This window comes from Hemitrygon akajei, chromosome 16 (genome assembly GCF_048418815.1).
Source record: "Hemitrygon akajei chromosome 16, sHemAka1.3, whole genome shotgun sequence".
NCBI classification, from domain to species: domain Eukaryota; kingdom Metazoa; phylum Chordata; class Chondrichthyes; order Myliobatiformes; family Dasyatidae; genus Hemitrygon; species Hemitrygon akajei.
In genome coordinates, this window is record NC_133139.1 from 1,033,866 (window position 1) to 1,056,225 (window position 22,360).

Sequence of the window (22,360 nt, forward strand, 5' to 3'; positions counted from 1 at the left end):
ATATCAGAGACAGTCAGACCAGTTACCCACACACATCTCCCTATACAGATATCAGAGACAGTCAGACCAGTTACCCACTCACATCCCCCTGTATAGATATCAGAGACAGTCAGACCAGTTACCCACTCACATCTCCCTATACAGATATCAGAGACAGTCAGACCAGTTACCCACTCACATCTCCCTGTATAGATATCAGAGACAGTCAGACCAGTTACCCACTCACATCTCCCTGCATAGATATCAGAGACAGTCAGACCAGTTACCCACTCACATCTCCCTTATAGATATCAGAGACAGTCAGACCAGTTACCCACTCACATCTCCCTTATAGATATCAGAGACAGTCAGACCAGTTACCCACACACATCTCCCTTATAGATATCAGAGACAGTCAGACCAGTTACCCACTCGCATCTCCCTGTACAGATATCAGAGACAGTCAGACCAGTTACCCACTCACATCTCCCTTATAGATATCAGAGACAGTCAGACCAGTTACCCACACACATCTCCCTATACAGATATCAGAGACTGAACAGTTACCCGCTCACATCTTCCTATACAGATATCAGAGACAGTCAGACCAGTTACCCACTCACATCTCCCTGTATAGATATCAGAGACAGTCAGACCAGTTCACTCACATCTCCCTGTATAGATATCAGAGACAGTCAGACCAGTTACCCACTCACATCTCCCTGCATAGATATCAGAGACAGTCAGACCAGTTACCCACTCACATCTCCCTTATAGATATCAGAGACAGTCAGACCAGTTACCCACTCACATCTCCCTTATAGATATCAGAGACAGTCAGACCAGTTACCCACACACATCTCCCTTATAGATATCAGAGACAGTCAGACCAGTTACCCACTCGCATCTCCCTGTACAGATATCAGAGACAGTCAGACCAGTTACCCACTCACATCTCCCTTATAGATATCAGAGACAGTCAGACCAGTTACCCACACACATCTCCCTATACAGATATCAGAGACTGAACAGTTACCCGCTCACATCTTCCTATACAGATATCAGAGACAGTCAGACCAGTTACCCACTCACATCTCCCTGTATAGATATCAGAGACAGTCAGACCAGTTACGCACTCACATCTCCCTGTATAGATATCAGAGACAGTCAGACCAGTTACCCACACACATCTCCCTTATAGATATCAGAGACAGTCAGACCAGTTACCCACACACATCTCCCTATACAGATATCAGAGACAGTCAGACCAGTTACCCGCTCACATCTTCCTGTATAGATATCAGAGACAGTCAGACCAGTTACCCACTCACATCTCCCTGTACAGATATCAGAGACAGTCAGACCAGTTACCCACACACATCTCCCTTATAGATATCAGAGACAGTCAGACCAGTTACCCACACACATCTCCCTTATAGATATCAGAGACAGTCAGACCAGTTACCCACTCACATCTCCCTTATAGATATCAGAGACAGTCAGACCAGTTACCCACACACATCTCCCTGTATAGATATCAGAGACAGTCAGACCAGTTACCCACACACATCTCCCTTATAGATATCAGAGACAGTCAGACCAGTTACCCACTCACATCTCCCTTATAGATATCAGAGACAGTCAGACCAGTTACCCACACACATCTCCCTATACAGATATCAGAGACAGTCAGACCAGTTACCCACTCACATCTCCCTGTATAGATATCAGAGACAGTCAGACCAGTTACCCACACACATCTCCCTGTACAGATATCAGAGACAGTCAGACCAGTTACCCACTCACATCTCCCTGTATAGATATCAGAGACAGTCAGACCAGTTACCCACACACATCTCCCTATACAGATATCAGAGACAGTCAGACCAGTTACCCACTCACATCTCCCTGTATAGATATCAGAGACAGTCAGACCAGTTACCCACACACATCTCCCTTATAGATATCAGAGACAGTCAGACCAGTTACCCACACACATCTCCCTATACAGATATCAGAGACAGTCAGACCAGTTACCCACTCATGTCTCCCTGTATAGATATCAGAGACAGTCAGACCAGTTACCCACTCATGTCTCCCTGTACAGATAGCACCAAATTTCAGACCATTTGCCCATCGCTTTAAGATCCTCAATTTACTTGAGGTTCAAACATTGTTGGCAACAGGGAAAAGTTTCTGAGCTGCTGAACCTCTTCAGAACCTGATACCTCTTTGTTTTTCTCAACTTACAGAGATATAGAAACAGGCCACTTGGCCCTATGTGTCAATGCTGACCCTTAGCTTATTTATACTAGTCCTCTTGCTGGGATTAATTCCACATCCCTCTGTGCTCCGATCATTCAGCTACCAGTCCAGGCGTGTTTTCTATGCCATTACTTTTGAACCTCCTCTGACAGCTCACTCCAACACCAACTACCCGGTGAGTAAGAAAAATTTAACCCTCAGATCCCCTTTAAACAGCTCCCTCTTAATTTCTAGTTACGGATTCCCCTCTCAATGGAAAAGGATTTTTTCTAATTCTCTATCTATGTTTCTTATAATCTTATACATCTCCATCGTGTAACCGGGGTAAACAGTCCCACCCTAGCCAATCTATTCATTAAGCCCACAAATCTAGGCCACGTCCTTGTGAAGTTTTCCTGCCCGCTTCTAGCTTAACAACATCCTTCCTGTAATATCGTGGTCAGAACTGCACATAATGTTTCAAGTGTAACCAAACCAATGTTCTGTCCTGCTGAAGGGTTTTGGCCCGCAATGTCGACTGTATTTTTTACCATAGGTGCCGCCTGGCCTGCTGAGTTCCTCCAGCATTTTGGGTGTGTTGCTGTGGATTTCCAGCATCCGCAGATTTTCTCTTCTTTGTACAAGATGACATCCCAATTCTTGTACTGATTACCTCAGTCAATGAAAGTATATGCTTCCCTTTGTTGGCCAAGTCTCTTAATTAAGCAGCAGTCTGTTATATTAATTCTTCTTATGGTCTTGTTTTCTCCACTTATCTTTGCTTCATCAACAAAGTACAGGTAAATTGATATTCTCTTCCCCACAGAGATGGATATGAAACCATCCCCACCCAGTACCCTGCCCTGCTTTTGGTCAGTTTGTGTCTTTCTCCCCGCTGCTGTATCATGAGTAACACACTGAACAGGATCTCTGTTCTTCCCTTTCAAATACAAATACCTCGCACTGACTGGATGTTTCTTATCCATTCTGTGCGTTATAGCCTGGGTGTGAGTGTGAGAGAGATCACGTGGAGATTATGGGGCATTGTGAGTGAGTGTGTGTTGTGTGAGAGTGTGCAGTGTGAGTGTTCAGTGTGCCAGTTGAGTGTACTCATGAGATCAGTGAGATAGAGGATTGAGAGTGTTTAAGATTTAACATCAGTTTGGCTGTGATACGTCTGTGAATGAATTGCCTTCTAACACTACCCCATGCTGCCTGACCCTAAGAGGGTGTATGTGTATGATTGTGCATGTGCTTGGGTCTATGTATGTGTGTTTGTGTCTGTGCTTATGCCTGTGTGTGTGTGTGTGTGTGTGTGTGTGTGTGTTTATGTCTGTGTTTGTGTTTGTATCTGTACTTGTGTGTGTATGTATGTGTGAGTGAGAGTGCTTTGTGTCTGTGTGTGATTATCTGTACTTATGTCTGTGCATGTGTATGTGTGTCTGTGTGTGTTTGTGTCTGCGCTTGTGTCAGTATGTTTGTGTCTGTATGTGAGCCTGTGCTTGTGTTCATATCTGTGTGTGTGTATCTGTGTGTTAGTACATGTGAGCGTGTGTGTGTGTGTGTGTGTGTGTGTGAGATTTCTCCCCCAGTCTCTCCTTCCCCTGCCAACCACACACTCTCTGCCTGTCCTGAACCTGTTGCTATGGCTCTGCTCTCTCTTAAAGAGACTTCTTAAAGTTTGTGCAATTGGCTTCACTCCCCCTCCCCTCGCCTTTATTTTCCTGCTGAAACACTGGGAGATTGTCGGCTGAATCCTATTGTGGACAACAAGCATTCCCACTCTTGGCTCCTTCACACCAAACTCCTTATAAGGCAATCGTCTCCTTGGCAACGGTCCGGCTTCGATAGCACTGTCAAATCCCTGCACATGCAGTCACTGACTCTCATCTCCTGCTCTATTCACAAAAATCACCCTCGTAACCTCTCCTGGACCTTGCATCTCCTCTCTCTCTCGCCCCTTTGCCTGTCTCAGCCTCTTGCAGCCCTGGGGCTGAGTCGCAGATGAGGCCACAGTCCCCCACAACTTGTACCTGCGTTCAATGGTCTCTGCTCAAAATCAGCTTGCGGAGGATTCAAGGAAACGAACTTCAAACTTTGTGAGTTCCACTGACGGATGAGCAAGCTGCACTTTTGTCTGCAGACGTAACTTTCTTCCTGGGCTGAGGAGTGCGGGCTGAGCCGCAGAGCGAGGAAGGCATGTGAGGTTGTTTACACATGACTTGCTCCTGGCCTCCCGGCGCAGTACGTTTGCTCTCCATCTAAATCGGACCAGTTCCTGGGGGAGGACAGCAGGAACTGCACTGTCTAAGGACACCAACAATGTCTAAACAACTCGCCGTGCATTCCCAACTTCAGCATAGCCAGCCTGAATCCACCGATACTTGTGCTTTCTGATTCCTCGCTGGTGTTCCCTGAACTCCAACTGGATCTCACTTCTGTGAGGACGATACTGTTCCCTCCCAAGTTCAGTCGCACCAAGACTCCACCATTCTGCCTCCTGCTAACCGTCTGCAGAAGAGACTGGGCACAAGCAAAGGAGAGAGTGACGGCCAGGCAGCAACGAGGGAAGGAGCAGGTGAGAGAGGGGACAGAGAGCGTCGGGCTGGTTAGATGCCAAGCAGTGCAGAGATGTCCAGTGCTGCCACTGACTGGGGAGACTCCCAGGATGACAACAAACCCTACAGCCACAATGGCACTGATGAGTCCCTGGAGAGTCCTGCACCATCCTCCTCGCAGACTGGGGGCAGTGACCTGGAGCTGGCCGATCAGGACCGGCAGTGTATGCAGGTTGACTGTGTGGTGTGTGGGGACAGGGCCAGCGGAAAACATTACGGCCAGTTTACGTGTGAGGGATGCAAGAGCTTCTTCAAGAGGAGCATCCGCCGGAACCTCTCATACATCTGCCGCTCGAGCAGGGACTGCCAAATAGACCAGTTCCATCGGAACCAGTGCCAGTACTGTAGGCTGAGGAAGTGCTTCAAGGTTGGCATGAAACGTGAAGGTACACACTCCTGATGTCCGGCCCTGGGGGGGGGGGGGGGGGCGGGGGGGGAGGGGAACATGAAACGTGAGGGTACACACTCCTGATGTCCGGCCCTGGGGGGGGGGGGGGGGGGGGGGAGGGGAACATGAAACGTGAGGGTACACACTCCTGATGTCCGGCCCTGGGGGGGGGGGGGGGGGAGGGGAACATGAAGCGTGAGGGTACACACTCCTGATGTCCGGCACTGGGGAGTTTAAATAAGAAACGTGAAGGTAAACACACCTCAATGTTCGGCCCTGGGGAGGGGGGTGTGGGAACATGAAACGTGAGGGTACACACTCCCGATGTCTGGCCCTGGGGTGTGGGACATGAAACTTGAGGGTACACACTCTCGATATCCGGTGCTGGGGGATGGGTCATGAAACGTGAGGGTACACACACCCGATATCTGGCCCTGGGGGGTTTGAAAATGAAACGTGAGGGTAAACATTCTCGATGTCTGGCCCTGGGGGGGGGGGGCTGGGTGTGGGGACATGAAACGTGAGGGTACACATTCTCGATATCTGGCCCTGAGGGGTGGGGAGGGGTTTGAACACGAAGCGTGAAGATACACGCTCACAATATCCGGCCATGGGGAGTGGGTCATGAAACGTGAGGGTACACACTTCTGATGTCCGGCCCTGGGGGGATGGGTCATGAAACGTGAGGGTACACACTCCCAATGTCCGGCCCTGGGGGGTTTCAACATGAAACGTGAGGGTACACACTTCTGATGTCCGGCCCTGGGGGGTTTCAACATGAAACGTGAGGGTACACACTCCCGATGTCCGGCCCTGGGGGGTTTCAACATGAAACGTGAGGGTACACACTCCCGATGTCCGGCCCTGGGGGGTTTCAACATGAAACGTGAGGGTACACACTCCCGATGTCCGGCCCTGGGGGATGGGTCATGAAACGTGAGGGTACACACTCCCAATGTCCAGCCCTGGGGAATTTCAACATGAAACGTGAGGGTACACACTCCCAATGTCCGGCCCTGGGGGGTTTCAACATGAAACGTGAGGGTACACACTCCCAATGTCTGGCCCTGGGGGGATTGAACATGAAACGTGAGGGTACACACTGGCGATGTCCGACCCTGGGTGGGGGTGTGTGGGGACATGAAACGTGAGGGTACACACTTCTGATGTCCGGCCCTGGGGAGTTTCAACATGAAACATGAGGGTACAGACTCCTGATGTCCAACCCTGAGGGGGGGTGTGTGGGGACATTAAACGTGAGGGTACAAACTCCCGATGTCCGGGCCTGGGGGGGTTTCAACATTAAATGTGAAGATACACGCTCCCAATGTCTGGCCCTGGGGGGTTTCAACATGAAACGTAAGGGTACACACGCCCGATTTCTGGCCCTGTGGGGGTGTGAACATGAAACGTGAGGGTACACACTCCCGATGTCTGGCCCTGGGGGGTTTCAACATGAAAAGTGAGGGTACACACTCCAGATGTCTGGCCCTGGGGGGTTTGAACATGAAACGTGAGGGTACACACTCCTGATGACCGGCCCTGGGGGGTTTCAACATGAAACGTGAGGGTACACACTCCTGATGTCTGGCCCTGGAGGGTTTAAACATTAAAAGTGAAGATACACATTCCCGATGTCTGGCCCTGGGGGGTTTGAACTATAAATGTGAAAATAAAGCTCCCGATGTCTGGCACTGGGGGGTTTCAACATGAAACGTGCGGGTACACACTCCCAATGTCCGGGCCTGGAGGGTTTAAACATGAAACGTGAGGGGACACACTCCCGATGTCCGGCTCTGTGGGGGTTTCAACATGAAATGTGAGGGTACACACTTCTGATGTCCGGCCCTGGAGGGTTTTAAACATGAAACTTGAGGGGACACACTCCCGATGTCCGGCTCTGTGGGGGTTTCAACATGAAACGTGAGGGTACACAGTCCCGATGTCCGGCCCTGGGGGGTTTCAACATGAAACGTATGGGTACACACTCCTGATGACCGGCCCTGGGGAGTTTCATCATGAAACGTGAGGGTACACACTCTCGATGTCCGTCCCTGGGGGGTTTGAACATGAAACGTGAGGGTACACATTCTCGATGTCCGGCCCTGGGGAGTGGGTCATAAAACGTGAGGGTATACACTCCGGATGTCTGGCCCTGGGGGGTTTCAACATGAAACGTGAGGGTACACACTCCCGATGACCGGCCCTGGGGGGTTTCAACATGAAACGTAAGGGTACACACTTCTGATGTCCGGCCCTGGGGAGTTTCAACATGAAACGTGAGGGTACACACTCTCGATGTCCGGCCCTGGGGAGTGAGTCATGAAACGTGAGGGTACACACTACCGATGTTTGGCCCTGGGGGGTTTCAACATGAAACGTGAGGGTACACACTCCCGATGACCGGCCCTGGGGGGTTTCAACATGAAACGTGAGGGTACACACTCCCGATGTCCGGCACTGGAGGGGGGGGTTGTGGAGACATGAAACATGAGGGTACACACTCTCGATGTCCGGCCCTGGGGGATGGGTCATGAAACGTGAGGTTACACACTCCCAATGTCCGGCCCTGGGGGGTTTGAACATTAAAAGTGAAGATACACATTCCCGATGTCTGGCCCTGGGGGGTTTGAACAATAAATGTGAAAATAAAGCTCCCGATGTCTGGCACTGGGGGGTTTCAACATGAAACGTGAGGGTACACACTCCCAATGTCCGGGCCTGGGGGATGGGTCATGATACGTGAGGGTACACACTCCCGATGTCTGGCCCTGGAGGGATTAAACATGAAACGTGAGGGTACACACTTCTGATGTCCGGCCCTGGGGAGTTTCAACATGAAACGTCAGGGTACACACTCCTGATGTCTGGCCCTGGAGGGTTTAAACATGAAACGTGAGGGGACACACTCCCGATGTCCGGCTCTGTTGGGGTTTCAACATGAAACGTAAGGGTACACACTCCTGATGTCCGGCCCTGGGGGGTTTTCAACATGATACGTGATGGTACACACTCCTGATGTCTGGCCCTGGAGGGTTTAAACATGAAACGTGAGAGTACACATTTCCAATGTCCGACCCTGGGGGGGTTGTATGGGAACATGAAACGTGAGGGTGCACACTTTCGATGTCCGGCCCTGGGGGGTTTCAACATGAAACGTGAGGGTACACAGTCCCGATGTCTGGCCCTGGGGGGTTTCAACATGAAACGTGAGGGTACACACTCTCGATGTCCGGCCCTGGGGGGTTTCAACATGAAACGTGAGGGTACACACTGGCGATGTCCGACCCTGGGTGGGGGTGTGTGGGGACATGAAACGTGAGGGTACACACTTCTGATGTCCGGCCCTGGGGAGTTTCAACATGAAACGTGAGGGTACACACTCCCGATGTCCGGACCTAGGGAATGGGACATGAAATGTGAGGGTACACACTCCCGATGTCCGGACCTAGGGGATGGGACATGAAATGTGAGGGTACACACTCCTGATGTCCAACCCTGAGGGGGGTGTATGGGGACATTAAACGTGAGGGTACAAACTCCCGATGTCCGGGCCTGGGGGGGTTTCAACATGAAACGTGAGGGTACACACGCCAGATGTCTGGCCCTGTGGGGGTGTGAACATGAAACGTGAGGGTACACACTCCCGATGTCTGGCCCTGGGGGGGTGTGAACATGAAACGTGAGGGTACACACTCCCGATGTCTGGCCCTGGGGGGTTTCAACATGAAAAGTGAGAGTACACACTCCAGATGTCTGGCCCTGGGGGGTTTGAACATGAAACGTGAGGGTACACACTCCTGATGACTGGCCCTGGGGGGTTTCAACATGAAACGTGAGGGTACACAGTCCCGATTTCCAGCCAGGGGGGTTTTCAACATGAAACGTGAGGGTACACACTCCAGATGTCTGGCCCTGGGGGGTTGAACATGAAACGTGAGGGTACACACTCCCGATGTCCGGCTCTGTGGGGGTTTCAACATGAAACGTGAGGGTACACACTTCTGATGTCCGGCCCTGGGGAGTTTCAACATGAAACGTGAGGGTACACACTCTCGATGTCCAGCCCTGGGGAGTGAGTCATGAAACATGAGGGTACACACTACCGATGTCTGGCCCTGGGGGGTTTCAACATGAAACGTGAGGGTACACACTCCCGATGACCGGCCCTGGGGTGTTTCAACATGAAACGTGAGGGTACACACTCCCAATGTCCGGGCCTGGGGGATGGGTCATGATACGTGAGGGTACACACTCCCGATGTCTGGCCCTGGAGGGATTAAACATGAAACGTGAGGGTACACACTTCTGATGTCCGGCCCTGGGGAGTTTCAACATGAAACGTGAGGGTACACACTCCTGATGTCTGGCCCTGGAGGGTTTAAACATGAAACGTGAGGGGACACACTCCCGATGTCCGGCTCTGTGGGGGTTTCAACATGAAACGTAAGGGTACACACTCCTGATGTCCGGCCCTGGGGGGTTTTCAACATGATACGTGATGGTACACACTCCTGATGTCTGGCCCTGGAGGGTTTAAACATGAAACGTGAGAGTACACATTTCCAATGTCCGACCCTGGGGGGGTTGTATGGGAACATGAAACGTGAGGGTGCACACTTTCGATGTCCGGCCATGGGGGGTTTCAACATGAAACGTGAGGGTACACAGTCCCGATGTCTGGCCCTGGGGGGTTTCAACATGAAACGTGAGGGTACACACTCTCGATGTCCGGCCCTGGGGGGTTTCAACATGAAACGTGAGGGTACACACTGGCGATGTCCGACCCTGGGTGGGGGTGTGTGGGGACATGAAACATGAGGGTACACACTTCTGATGTCCGGCCCTGGGGAGTTTCAACATGAAACGTGAGGGTACACACTCCCGATGTCCGGACCTAGGGGATGGGACATGAAATGTGAGGGTACACACTCCTGATGTCCAACCCTGAGGGGGGTGTATGGGGACATTAAACGTGAGGGTACAAACTCCCGATGTCCGGGCCTGGGGGGGTTTCAACATGAAACGTGAGGGTACACACGCCCGATGTCTGGCCCTGTGGGGGTGTGAACATGAAACGTGAGGGTACACACTCCCGATGTCTGGCCCTGGGGGGGTGTGAACATGAAACGTGAGGGTACACACTCCCGATGTCTGGCCCTGGGGGGTTTCAACATGAAAAGTGAGGGTACACACTCCAGATGTCTGGCCCTGGGGGGTTTGAACATGAAACGTGAGGGTACACACTCCTGATGACTGGCCCTGGGGGGTTTCAACATGAAACGTGAAGGTACACAGTCCCGATTTCCAGCCAGGGGGGTTTTCAACATGAAACGTGAGGGTACACACTCCAGATGTCTGGCCCTGGGGGGTTGAACATGAAACGTGAGGGTACACACTCCCGATGTCCGGCTCTGTGGGGGTTTCAACATGAAACGTGAGGGTACACACTCCCGATGACCGGCCCTGGGGGGTTTCAACATGAAACGTGAGGGTACACACTTCTGATGTCCGGCCCTGGGGAGTTTCAACATGAAACGTGAGGGTACACACTCTCGATGTCCGGCCCTGGGGAGTGAGTCATGAAACGTGAGGGTACACACTACCGATGTCTGGCCCTGGGGGGTTTCAACATGAAACGTGAGGGTACACACTCCCGATGACCGGCCCTGGGGGGTTTCAACATGGAACGTGAGGGTACACACTCCCGATGTCCGGCACTGGAGGGGGGGGTTGTGGGGACATGAAACATGAGGGTACACACTCTCGATGTCCGGCCCTGGGGGATGGGTCATGAAACGTGAGGTTACACACTCCCAATGTCCGGCCCTGGGGGGTTTGAACATTAAAAGTGAAGATACACATTCCCGATGTCTGGCCCTGGGGGGTTTGAACAATAAATGTGAAAATAAAGCTCCCGATGTCTGGCACTGGGGGGTTTCAACATGAAACGTGAGGGTACACACTCTCGATGTCTGGCCCTGGAGGGTTTAAACATGAAACGTGAGGGGACACACTCCCGATGTCCGGCTCTGTGGGGGTTTGAACATGAAACGTGAGGGTACACACTCTCGATGTCCGGCCCTGGGGAGTGAGTCATGAAACGTGAGGGTACACAGTCCCGATGACCGGCCCTGGGGGGTTTCAACATGAAACGTGAGGGTACACACTGGCGATGTCCGACCCTGGGTGGGGGTGTGGGGGGACATGAAACGTGAGGGTACACACTTCTGATGTCCGGCCCTGGGGAGTTTCAACATGAAACGTGAGGGTACACACTCCCGATGTCCGGACCTAGGGGATGGGACATGAAACGTGAGGGTACACACTCCTGATGTCCAACCCTGAGGGGGGGTGTGTGGGGACATTAAACGTGAGGGTACAAACTCCCGATGTCCGGGCCTGGGGGGGTTTCAACATTAAATGTGAAGATACACGCTCCCAATGTCTGGCCCTGGGGGGTTTCAACATGAAACGTGAGGGTACACATGCCCGATGTCTGGCCCTGTGGGGGTGTGAACATGAAACGTGAGGGTACACACTCCCGATGTCTGGCCCTGGGGGGTTTCAACATGAAACGTGAGGGTACACAGTCCCGATTTCCAGCCAGGGGGGTTTTCAACATGAAACGTGAAGGTACACACTTCTGATGTCTGACCCTGGGGGGTTTCAACATGAAACGTGAGGGTACACAGTCCCGATGTCTGGCCCTGGGGGGTTTCAACATGAAACGTGTGGGTACACACTCTCGATGTCCGGCCCTGGGGGGTTTCAACATGAAACGTGAGGGTACACATTCTCGATGTCCAGCCCTGGGGAGTGGGTCATAAAACGTGAGGTTACACACTCCCATGTCCGGCCCTGGGGGGTTTTCAACATGATACGTTAGGGTACACACTCCTGATGTCCGGCCCTGGGGGGTTTCAACGTGAAACGTGAGGGTACACACTTCCAATGTCCGACCCTGGGGGGGGGTGGTGTGGGGGGAACATGAAACGTGAGGGTGCACACTCCAGATGTCTGGCCCTGGGGGGTTTCAACATCAAACGTGAGGGTACACACTCTCGATGTCCGGCCCTGGGGGGTTTCAACATGAAACGTGAGGGTACACACTCCAGATGTCTGGCCCTGGGGGGTTTCAACATGAAACGTGAGGGTACACACTCTCGATGTCCGGCCCTGGGGAGTTTCAACATGAAAAGTGAGGGTACACACTCCCGATGTCTGGCCCTGGAGGGTTTAAACATGAACGTGAGGGTACACATTGCTGATGTCTGGCCCTGGAGGGTTTAAACATGAAACGTGAGTGTACACACACCCGATGTCCGGCCCTGGGGAGTTTCAACATGAAACGTGAGGGTACACACTCCTGATGTCTGGCCCTGGAGGGTTTAAACATGAAACGTGAGGGGACACACTCCCGATGTCCGGCTCTGTGGGGGTTTCAACATGAAATGTGAGGGTACACACTCCTGATGTCCGGCCCTGGGGGGTTTTCAACATGATACGTGATGGTACACACTCCTGATGTCTGGCCCTGGAGGGTTTAAACATGAAACGTGAGAGTATACATTTCCAATGTCCGACCCTGGGGGGGTTGTGTGGGAACATGAAACGTGAGGGTGCACACTCTCGATGTCCGGCCCTGGGGGGTTTCAACATGAAACGTGAGGGTACACACTCTCGATGTCCGGCCCTGGGGGGTTTCAACATGAAACGTGAGGGTACACAGTCCCGATGTCTGGCCCTGGGGGGTTTCAACATGAAACGTGAAGGTACACACGCCCGATGTCCGGACCTGGGGGGATTCAACATGAAACGTGAGGGTACACATTCTCGATGTCCAGCCCTGGGGAGTGGGTCATAAAACGTGAGGGTATACACTCCGGATGTCCGGCCCTGGGGGGTTTTCAACATGATACGTTAGGGTACACACTCCTGATGTCCGGCCCTGAGGGGTTTCAACGTGAAACGTGAGGGTACACACTTCCAATGTCCGACCCTGGGGGGGGGGGGGGGTGTGGGGGAACATGAAACGTGAGGGTGCACACTCCAGATGTCTGGCCCTGGGGGGTTTCAACATGAAACGTGAGGGTACACACTCTCGATGTCCGGCCCTGGGGGGTTTCAACATGAAACGTGAGGGTACACACTCCAGATGTCTGGCCCTGGGGGGTTTCAACATGAAACGTGAGGGTACACACTCTCGATGTCCGGCCCTGGGGAGTTTCAACATGAAACGTGAGGGTACACACTCCAGATGTCTGGCCCTGGGGGGTTTCAACACGAAACGTGAGGGTACACACTCTCGATGTCCGGCCCTGGGGGGTTTTCAACATGAAACGTGAAGGTACACACTCTCGATGTCCGGCCCTGGGGAGTGGGTCATAAAACGTGAGCGTACACACTCTCGATGTCCGGCCCTGGGGGGTTTCAACATGAAACGCGAGGGTACACACTCCCGATGTCCGTCCGTGGAGGGGGTGGGTTGTGGGGACATCTAACATGAGGGTTCACACTTCTGATGTTCGGCCCTGGGGGGTTTGAACATGAAACGTGAGGGTACACACTCTCGATGTCCGACCCTGGGGGATGGGTCATGAAACGTGAGGTTACACACTCCCGATGTCCGGCCCTGGGGGGTTTGAACATTAAAAGTGAAGATACACACTCCCGATGTCCGGCCCTGGGGGGTTTGAACAATAAATGTGAAAATAACGCTCCCGATGTCCGGCCCTGGGGAGTTTCAACATGAAACGTGAGGGTACACACTCCTGATGTCCGGCCCTGGGGGGGTTTCAACATGATATGTGACGGTACACACTCCTGATGTCTGGCCCTGGAGGGTTTTAAACATGAAACGTGAGGGTACACACTCCCGATGTCCGGCCCTGGGGGGGTTTCAACATGAAACGGGAGGATACACACTCCCGATGTCTGGCCCTGGAGGGTTTAAACATGAACGTGAGGGTACACAATTCTGATGTCTGGCCTTGGGGGGTTTCAACATGATACGTGAGGGTACACACTTCTGATGTCTGGCCCTGGGGGGTTTAAACATGAAACGTGAGTGTACACACACCCGATGTCCAGCCCTGGGGGATGGGTCATGAAACGTGAGGGTACACACTCCCGATGTCAGGCCCTGGGGAGTTTCAACATGAAACATGAGGGTACACACTCCTGATGTCTGACCCTGGGGGGTTTCAACATAAAACGTGAGGGTACACACTCCTGATGTCTGACCCTGGGGGGTTTCAACATAAAACGTGAGGGTACACACTCCTGATGTCTGACCCTGGGGGGTTTCAACATGAAACATGAGGGTACACACTCCTGATGTCTGACCCTGGGGGGTTTCAACATAAAACGTGAGGGTACACACACTTGATGTCTGGCCCTGGAGGGTTTAAACATGAAACGTGAGGGTACACATTTCCGATGTCCGACCCTGGGGGGGTTTCAACATGAAACGTGAGTGTACACATTCCAGATGTCTGGCCCTGTGGGGTTTCAACATGAAACGTGAGGGTACACGCTCCCGATGTCCGGCCTTGGGGGGTTTCAACATGAAACGTGAGGGTACACACTCCCGATGTCTGGCCCCGGGGGGGTTTCAACATGAAACATGAGGGTACACATTCCAGATATCTGGCCCTGGGGGGTTTCAACATGAAACGTGAGGGTGCACACTCTCGATGTCCGGCCCTGGAGGGTTTAAACATGAAACGTGAGTGTACACACACCCGATGTCCAGCCCTGGGGGATGGGTCATGAAACGTGAGGGTACACACTCCCGATGTCAGGCCCTGGGGAGTTTCAACATGAAACATGAGGGTACACACACCCGATGTCCAGCCCTGGGGGATGGGTCATGAAACATGAGGGTACACACACCCGATGTCCTGCCCTGGGGGGGTGGGGAGGGGTGGGAACATGATTTGTGAGGTTACACACTCTCGATGTGCGGCCCTGGGGGTTTTGAACATGAAACGTGAGGGTACACACTCCTGATGTCTGACCCTGGGGGGGGGGGGAGGGGTGTGTGGGAACATGAAATGTGAGGGTACACACTCCCGATGTCCGGCCCTGGGGGGGGTTTCAACATGAAACGGGAGGATACACACTCCCGATGTCTGGCCCTGGAGGGTTTAAACATGAACGTGAGGGTACACACACCCGATGTCAGGCCCTGGGGAGTTTCAACATGAAACATGAGGGTACACACTTCTGATGTCTGACCCTGGGGGGGGGTGTGTGGGGACATGAAACATGAGGGTACACACTCTTGATGTCCGGCCCTGGGGATGTTTGAACATGAAACGTGAGGGTACACACTTCTGATGTCTGGCCCTGGGGGGTTTAAACATGAAACGTGAGGGTACACACTCTTGATGTCCGGCCCTGGGGATGTTTGAACATGAAACGTGAGGGTACACACTACCGATGTCTGGCCTTGCGGGGGTTTTCAACATGAAACGGGAGGATACACACTCCCGATGTCTGGCCCTGGAGGGTTTAAACATGAACGTGAGGGTACACACTTCTGATGTCTGACCCTGGGGGGGGGTGTGTGGGGACATGAAACATGAGGGTACACACTCTTGATGTCCGGCCCTGGGGATGTTTGAACATGAAACGTGAGGGTACACACTTCTGATGTCCGGCCCTGGGGGGTTTAAACATGAAACGTGAGGGTACACACACCCGATGTCCAGCCCTGGGGGATGGGTCATGAAACGTGAGGGTACACACTCCCGATGTCAGGCCCTGGGGAGTTTCAACATGAAACATGAGGGTACACACTCCCGATGTCTGGCCCTGGAGGGTTTAAACATGAACGTGAGGGTACACATTGCTGATGTCTGGCCCTGGAGGGTTTAAACATGAAACGTGAGTGTACACACACCCGATGTCCGGCCCTGGGGGGATGGGTCATGAAACGTGAGGGTACACACTCCCGATGTCAGGCCCTGGGGAGTTTCAACATGAAACATGAGGGTACACACTTCTGATGTCTGACCCTGGGGGGGGGGGTGTGTGGGGACATGAAACATGAGGGTACACACTCTTGATGTCCGGCCCTGGGGATGTTTGAACATGAAACGTGAGGGTACACACTCTCGATGTCTGGTCCTGGGGGGTTTGAACATTAAACATGAAGATACACGCTCCCGATGTCCAGCCTTGGGGGGTTTCAACATGAAACGTGAGGGTACACACTCCCGATGTCTGGCCCCGGGGGGGTTTCAACATGAAACATGAGGGTACACATTCCAGATATCTGGCCCTGGGGGGTTTCAACATGAAACGTGAGGGTGCACACTCTCGATGTCCGGCCCTGGGGAGTTTCAACATGAAACGTGATGGTACACAGTCCCGATGTCCGGCCCTGGGGGGGTTTCAACATGAAACGGGAGGATACACACTCCTGATGTCTGGCCCTGGAGGGTTTAAACATGAACGTGAGGGTACACAATTCTGATGTCTGGCCTTGGGAGGTTTCAACATGATACGTGAGGGTACACACTTCTGATGTCCGTCCCTGGGGGGTTTAAACATGAAACGTGAGTGTACACACACCCGATGTCCAGCCCTGGGGGATGGGTCATGAAACGTGAGGGTACACACTCCCAATGTCAGGCCCTGGGGAGTTTCAACATGAAACATGAGGGTACACACTCCTGATGTCTGACCCTGGGGGGTTTCAACATGAAACATGAGGGTACACACTCCTGATGTCTGACCCTGGGGGGGGTGTGTGGGGACATGAAACATGAGGGTACACACACTTGATGTCCGGCCCTGGGGAGTTTCAACATGAAACGTGAGGGTACACACTCCCGATGTCCGGACCTAGGGGATGGGACATGAAATGTGAGGGTACACACTCCTGATGTCCAACCCTGAGGGGGGTGTATGGGGACATTAAACGTGAGGGTACAAACTCCCGATGTCCGGGCCTGGGGGGGTTTCAACATGAAACGTGAGGGTACACACGCCCGATGTCTGGCCCTGTGGGGGTGTGAACATGAAACGTGAGGGTACACACTCCGATGTCTGGCCCTGGGGGGGTGTGAACATGAAACGTGAGGGTACACACTCCCGATGTCTGGCCCTGGGGGGGTTTCAACATGAAAAGTGAGGGTACACACTCCAGATGTCTGGCCCTGGGGGGTTTGAACATGAAACGTGAGGGTACACACTCCAGATGACTGGCCCTGGGGGGTTTCAACATGAAACGTGAGGGTACACAGTCCCGATTTCCAGCCAGGGGGGTTTTCAACATGAAACGTGAGGGTACACACTCCAGATGTCTGGCCCTGGGGGGTTGAACATGAAACGTGAGGGTACACACTCCCGATGTCCGGCTCTGTGGGGGTTTCAACATGAAACGTGAGGGTACACACTTCTGATGTCCGGCCCTGGGGAGTTTCAACATGAAACGTGAGGGTACACACTCTCGATGTCCGGCCCTGGGGAGTGAGTCATGAAACGTGAGGGTACACACTACCGATGTCTGGCCCTGGGGGGTTTCAACATGAAACGTGAGGGTACACACTCCCGATGACCGGCCCTGGGGGGTTTCAACATGAAACGTGAGGGTACACACTCCCGATGTCCGGCACTGGAGGGGGGGGTTGTGGGGACATGAAACATGAGGGTACACACTCTCGATGTCCGGCCCTGGGGGATGGGTCATGAAACGTGAGGTTACACACTCCCAATGTCCGGCCCTGGGGGGTTTGAACATTAAAAGTGAAGATATACATTCCCGATGTCTGGCCCTGGGGGGTTTGAACAATAAATGTGAAAATAAAGCTCCCGATGTCTGGCACTGGGGGGTTTCAACATGAAACGTGAGGGTACACACTCTCGATGTCTGGCCCTGGAGGGTTTAAACATGAAACGTGAGGGGACACACTCCCGATGTCCGGCTCTGTGGGGGTTTGAACATGAAACGTGAGGGTACACACTCTCGATGTCCGGCCCTGGGGAGTGAGTCATGAAACGTGAGGGTACACAGTCCCGATGTCCGGCCCTGGGGGGTTTCAACATGAAACGTGAGAGTACACACTCTCGATGTCCGGCCCTGGGGGGTTTGAACATGAAACGTGAGGGTATACATTCTCGACGTCCGGCCCTGGGGAGTGGGTCATAAAACGTGAGGGTACACACTCCGGATGTCTGGCCCTGGGGGGTTTCAACATGAAACGTGAGGGTACACACTCCCGATGACCGGCCCTGGGGGGTTTCAACATGAAACGTGAGGGTACACACTGGCGATGTCCGACCCTGGGTGGGGGTGTGGGGGGACATTAAACGTGAGGGTACAAACTCCCGATGTCCGGGCCTGGGGGGGTTTCAACATTAAATGTGAAGATACACGCTCCCAATGTCTGGCCCTGGGGGGTTTCAACATGAAACTTGAGGGTACACATGCCCGATGTCTGGCCCTGTGGGGGTGTGAACATGAAACGTGAGGGTACACACTCCCGATGTCTGGCCCTGGGGGGTTTCAACATGAAACGGGAGGGTACACAGTCCCGATTTCCAGCCAGGGGGGTTTTCAACATGAAACGTGAAGGTACACACTCCAGATGTCTGGCCCTGGGGGGTTTGAACATGAAACGTGAGGGTACACACTCTCGATGTCCGGCCCTGGGGAGTGAGTCATGAAACGTGAGGGTACACAGTCCCGATGTCCGGCCCTGGGGGGTTTGAACATGAAACGTGAGGGTATACATTCTCGATGTTTGGCCCTGGGGAGTGGGTCATGAAACGTGAGGGTAAACACTCCCGATGTCTGGCCCTGGGGAGTTTCAACATGAAACGTGAGGGTACACATTCCAGATGTCTGGCCCTGTGGGGTTTCAACATGAAACGTGCGGGTACACACTCTCGATGTCCGGCCCTGGGAAGTGGGTCATGAAACGTGAGGGTGCACACTACCGATGTCTGGCCTTGCGTGGGGTTTCAACATGAAACGTGAGGATACACACTCCCGATGTCTGGCCCTGGAGGGTTTAAACATGAACGTGAGGGTACACATTGCTGATGTCTGGCTCTGGAGGGTTTAAACATGAAACGTGAGTGTACACACTCTCGATGTCCGGCCCTGGGGAGTGGGTCATAAAACGTGAGCGTACACACTCTCGATGTCCGGCCCTGGGGGGTTTCAACATGAAACGCGAGGGTACACACTCCCGATGTCCGTCCGTGGAGGGGGTGGGTTGTGGGGACATCTAACATGAGGGTTCACACTTCTGATGTTCGGCCCTGGGGGGTTTGAACATGAAACGTGAGGGTACACACTCTCGATGTCCGACCCTGGGGGATGGGTCATGAAACGTGAGGTTACACACTCCCGATGTCCGGCCCTGGGGGGTTTGAACATTAAAAGTGAAGATACACACTCCCGATGTCCGGCCCTGGGGGGTTTGAACAATAAATGTGAAAATAAAGCTCCCGATGTCCGGCCCTGGGGAGTTTCAACATGAAACGTGAGGGTACACACTCCTGATGTCCGGCCCTGGGGGGGTTTCAACATGATATGTGACGGTACACACTCCTGATGTCTGGCCCTGGAGGGTTTAAACATGAAACGTGAGGGTACACACTCCCGATGTCCGGCCCTGGGGGGGTTTCAACATGAAACGGGAGGATACACACTCCCGATGTCTGGCCCTGGAGGGTTTAAACATGAACGTGAGGGTACACAATTCTGATGTCTGGCCTTGGGGGGTTTAAACATGAAACGTGAGTGTACACACACCCGATGTCCAGCCCTGGGGGATGGGTCATGAAACGTGAGGGTACACACTCCCGATGTCAGGCCCTGGGGAGTTTCAACATGAAACATGAGGGTACACACTCCTGATGTCTGACCCTGGGGGGTTTCAACATAAAACGTGAGGGTACACACTCCTGATGTCTGACCCTGGGGGGTTTCAACATAAAACGTGTGGGTACACACTCCTGATGTCTGACCCTGGGGGGTTTCAACATGAAACATGAGGGTACACACTCCTGATGTCTGACCCTGGGGGGTTTCAACATAAAACGTGAGGGTACACACTCCTGATGTCTGACCCTGGGGGGGGGGGTGTGTGGGGACATGAAACATGAGGGTACACACACTTGATGTCTGGCCCTGGAGGGTTTAAACATGAAACGTGAGTGTACACATTCCAGATGTCTGGCCCTGTGGGGTTTCAACATGAAACGTGAGGGTACACGCTCCCGATGTCCGGCCTTGGGGGGTTTCAACATGAAACGTGAGGGTACACACTCCCGATGTCTGGCCCCGGGGGGGTTTCAACATGAAACATGAGGGTACACATTCCAGATATCTGGCCCTGGGGGGTTTCAACATGAAACGTGAGGGTGCACACTCTCGATGTCCGGCCCTGGAGGGTTTAAACATGAAACGTGAGTGTACACACACCCGATGTCCAGCCCTGGGGGATGGGTCATGAAACGTGAGGGTACACACTCCCGATGTCAGGCCCTGGGGAGTTTCAACATGAAACATGAGGGTACACACACCCGATGTCCAGCCCTGGGGGATGGGTCATGAAACATGAGGGTACACACACCCGATGTCCTGCCCTGGGGGGGTGGGGAGGGGTGGGAACATGATTTGTGAGGTTACACACTCTCGATGTGCGGCCCTGGGGGTTTTGAACATGAAACGTGAGGGTACACACTCCTGATGTCTGACCCTGGGGGGGGGGGAGGGGTGTGTGGGAACATGAAATGTGAGGGTACACACTCCCGATGTCCGGCCCTGGGGGGGGTTTCAACATGAAACGTGAGGGTACACACTCCCGATGTCCGGCCCTGGGGGGGGGTTTCAACATGAAACGGGAGGATACACACTCCCGATGTCTGGCCCTGGAGGGTTTAAACATGAACGTGAGGGTACACACACCCGATGTCAGGCCCTGGGGAGTTTCAACAAGAAACATGAGGGTACACACTTCTGATGTCTGACCCTGGGGGGGGGGTGTGTGGGGACATGAAACATGAGGGTACACACTCTTGATGTCCGGCCCTGGGGATGTTTGAACATGAAACGTGAGGGTACACACTTCTGATGTCTGGCCCTGGGGGGTTTAAACATGAAACGTGAGGGTACACACTCTTGATGTCCGGCCCTGGGGATGTTTGAACATGAAACGTGAGGGTACACACTACCGATGTCTGGCCTTGCGGGGGTTTTCAACATGAAACGGGAGGATACACACTCCCGATGTCTGGCCCTGGAGGGTTTAAACATGAACGTGAGGGTACACACTTCTGATGTCTGACCCTGGGGGGGGGTGTGTGGGGACATGAAACATGAGGGTACACACTCTTGATGTCCGGCCCTGGGGATGTTTGAACATGAAACGTGAGGGTACACACTTCTGATGTCCGGCCCTGGGGGGTTTAAACATGAAACGTGAGGGTACACACACCCGATGTCCAGCCCTGGGGGATGGGTCATGAAACATGAGGGTACACACTCTTGATGTCCGGCCCTGGGGATGTTTGAACATGAAACGTGAGGGTACACACTTCTGATGTCCGGCCCTGGGGGGTTTAAACATGAAACGTGAGGGTACACACACCCGATGTCCAGCCCTGGGGGATGGGTCATGAAACGTGAGGGTACACACACCCGATGTCCAGCCCTGGGGGATGGGTCATGAAACGTGAGGGTACACACTCCCGATGTCAGGCCCTGGGGAGTTTCAACATGAAACATGAGGGTACACACTCCCGATGTCTGGCCCTGGAGGGTTTAAACATGAACGTGAGGGTACACATTGCTGATGTCTGGCCCTGGAGGGTTTAAACATGAAACGTGAGTGTACACACACCCGATGTCCGGCCCTGGGGGGATGGGTCATGAAACGTGAGGGTACACACTCCCGATGTCAGGCCCTGGGGAGTTTCAACATGAAACATGAGGGTACACACTTCTGATGTCTGACCCTGGGGATGTTTGAACATGAAACGTGAGGGTACACACTCTTGATGTCCGGCCCTGGGGATGTTTGAACATGAAACGTGAGGGTACACACTCTCGATGTCTGGTCCTGGGGGGTTTGAACATTAAACATGAAGATACACGCTCCCGATG

At 53.3% G+C, this 22,360-nt stretch overlaps 1 protein-coding gene across 1 annotated transcript in view; it reads left to right on the top strand.

The window, feature by feature from the left end:
• The first annotated feature begins 4,119 nt into the window (after window positions 1-4,119).
• Window positions 4,120-22,360, top strand: part of LOC140739681 (nuclear receptor subfamily 2 group F member 1-B-like) — a 115,345-nt gene continuing 97,104 nt past the window's right edge. The window contains exon 1 of the mRNA XM_073068061.1: window positions 4,120-5,227. Coding sequence (XP_072924162.1) covers window positions 4,837-5,227 — 391 coding nt within the window. The 5' untranslated portion in view covers window positions 4,120-4,836. The remainder of the gene's footprint in view (window positions 5,228-22,360) is intronic.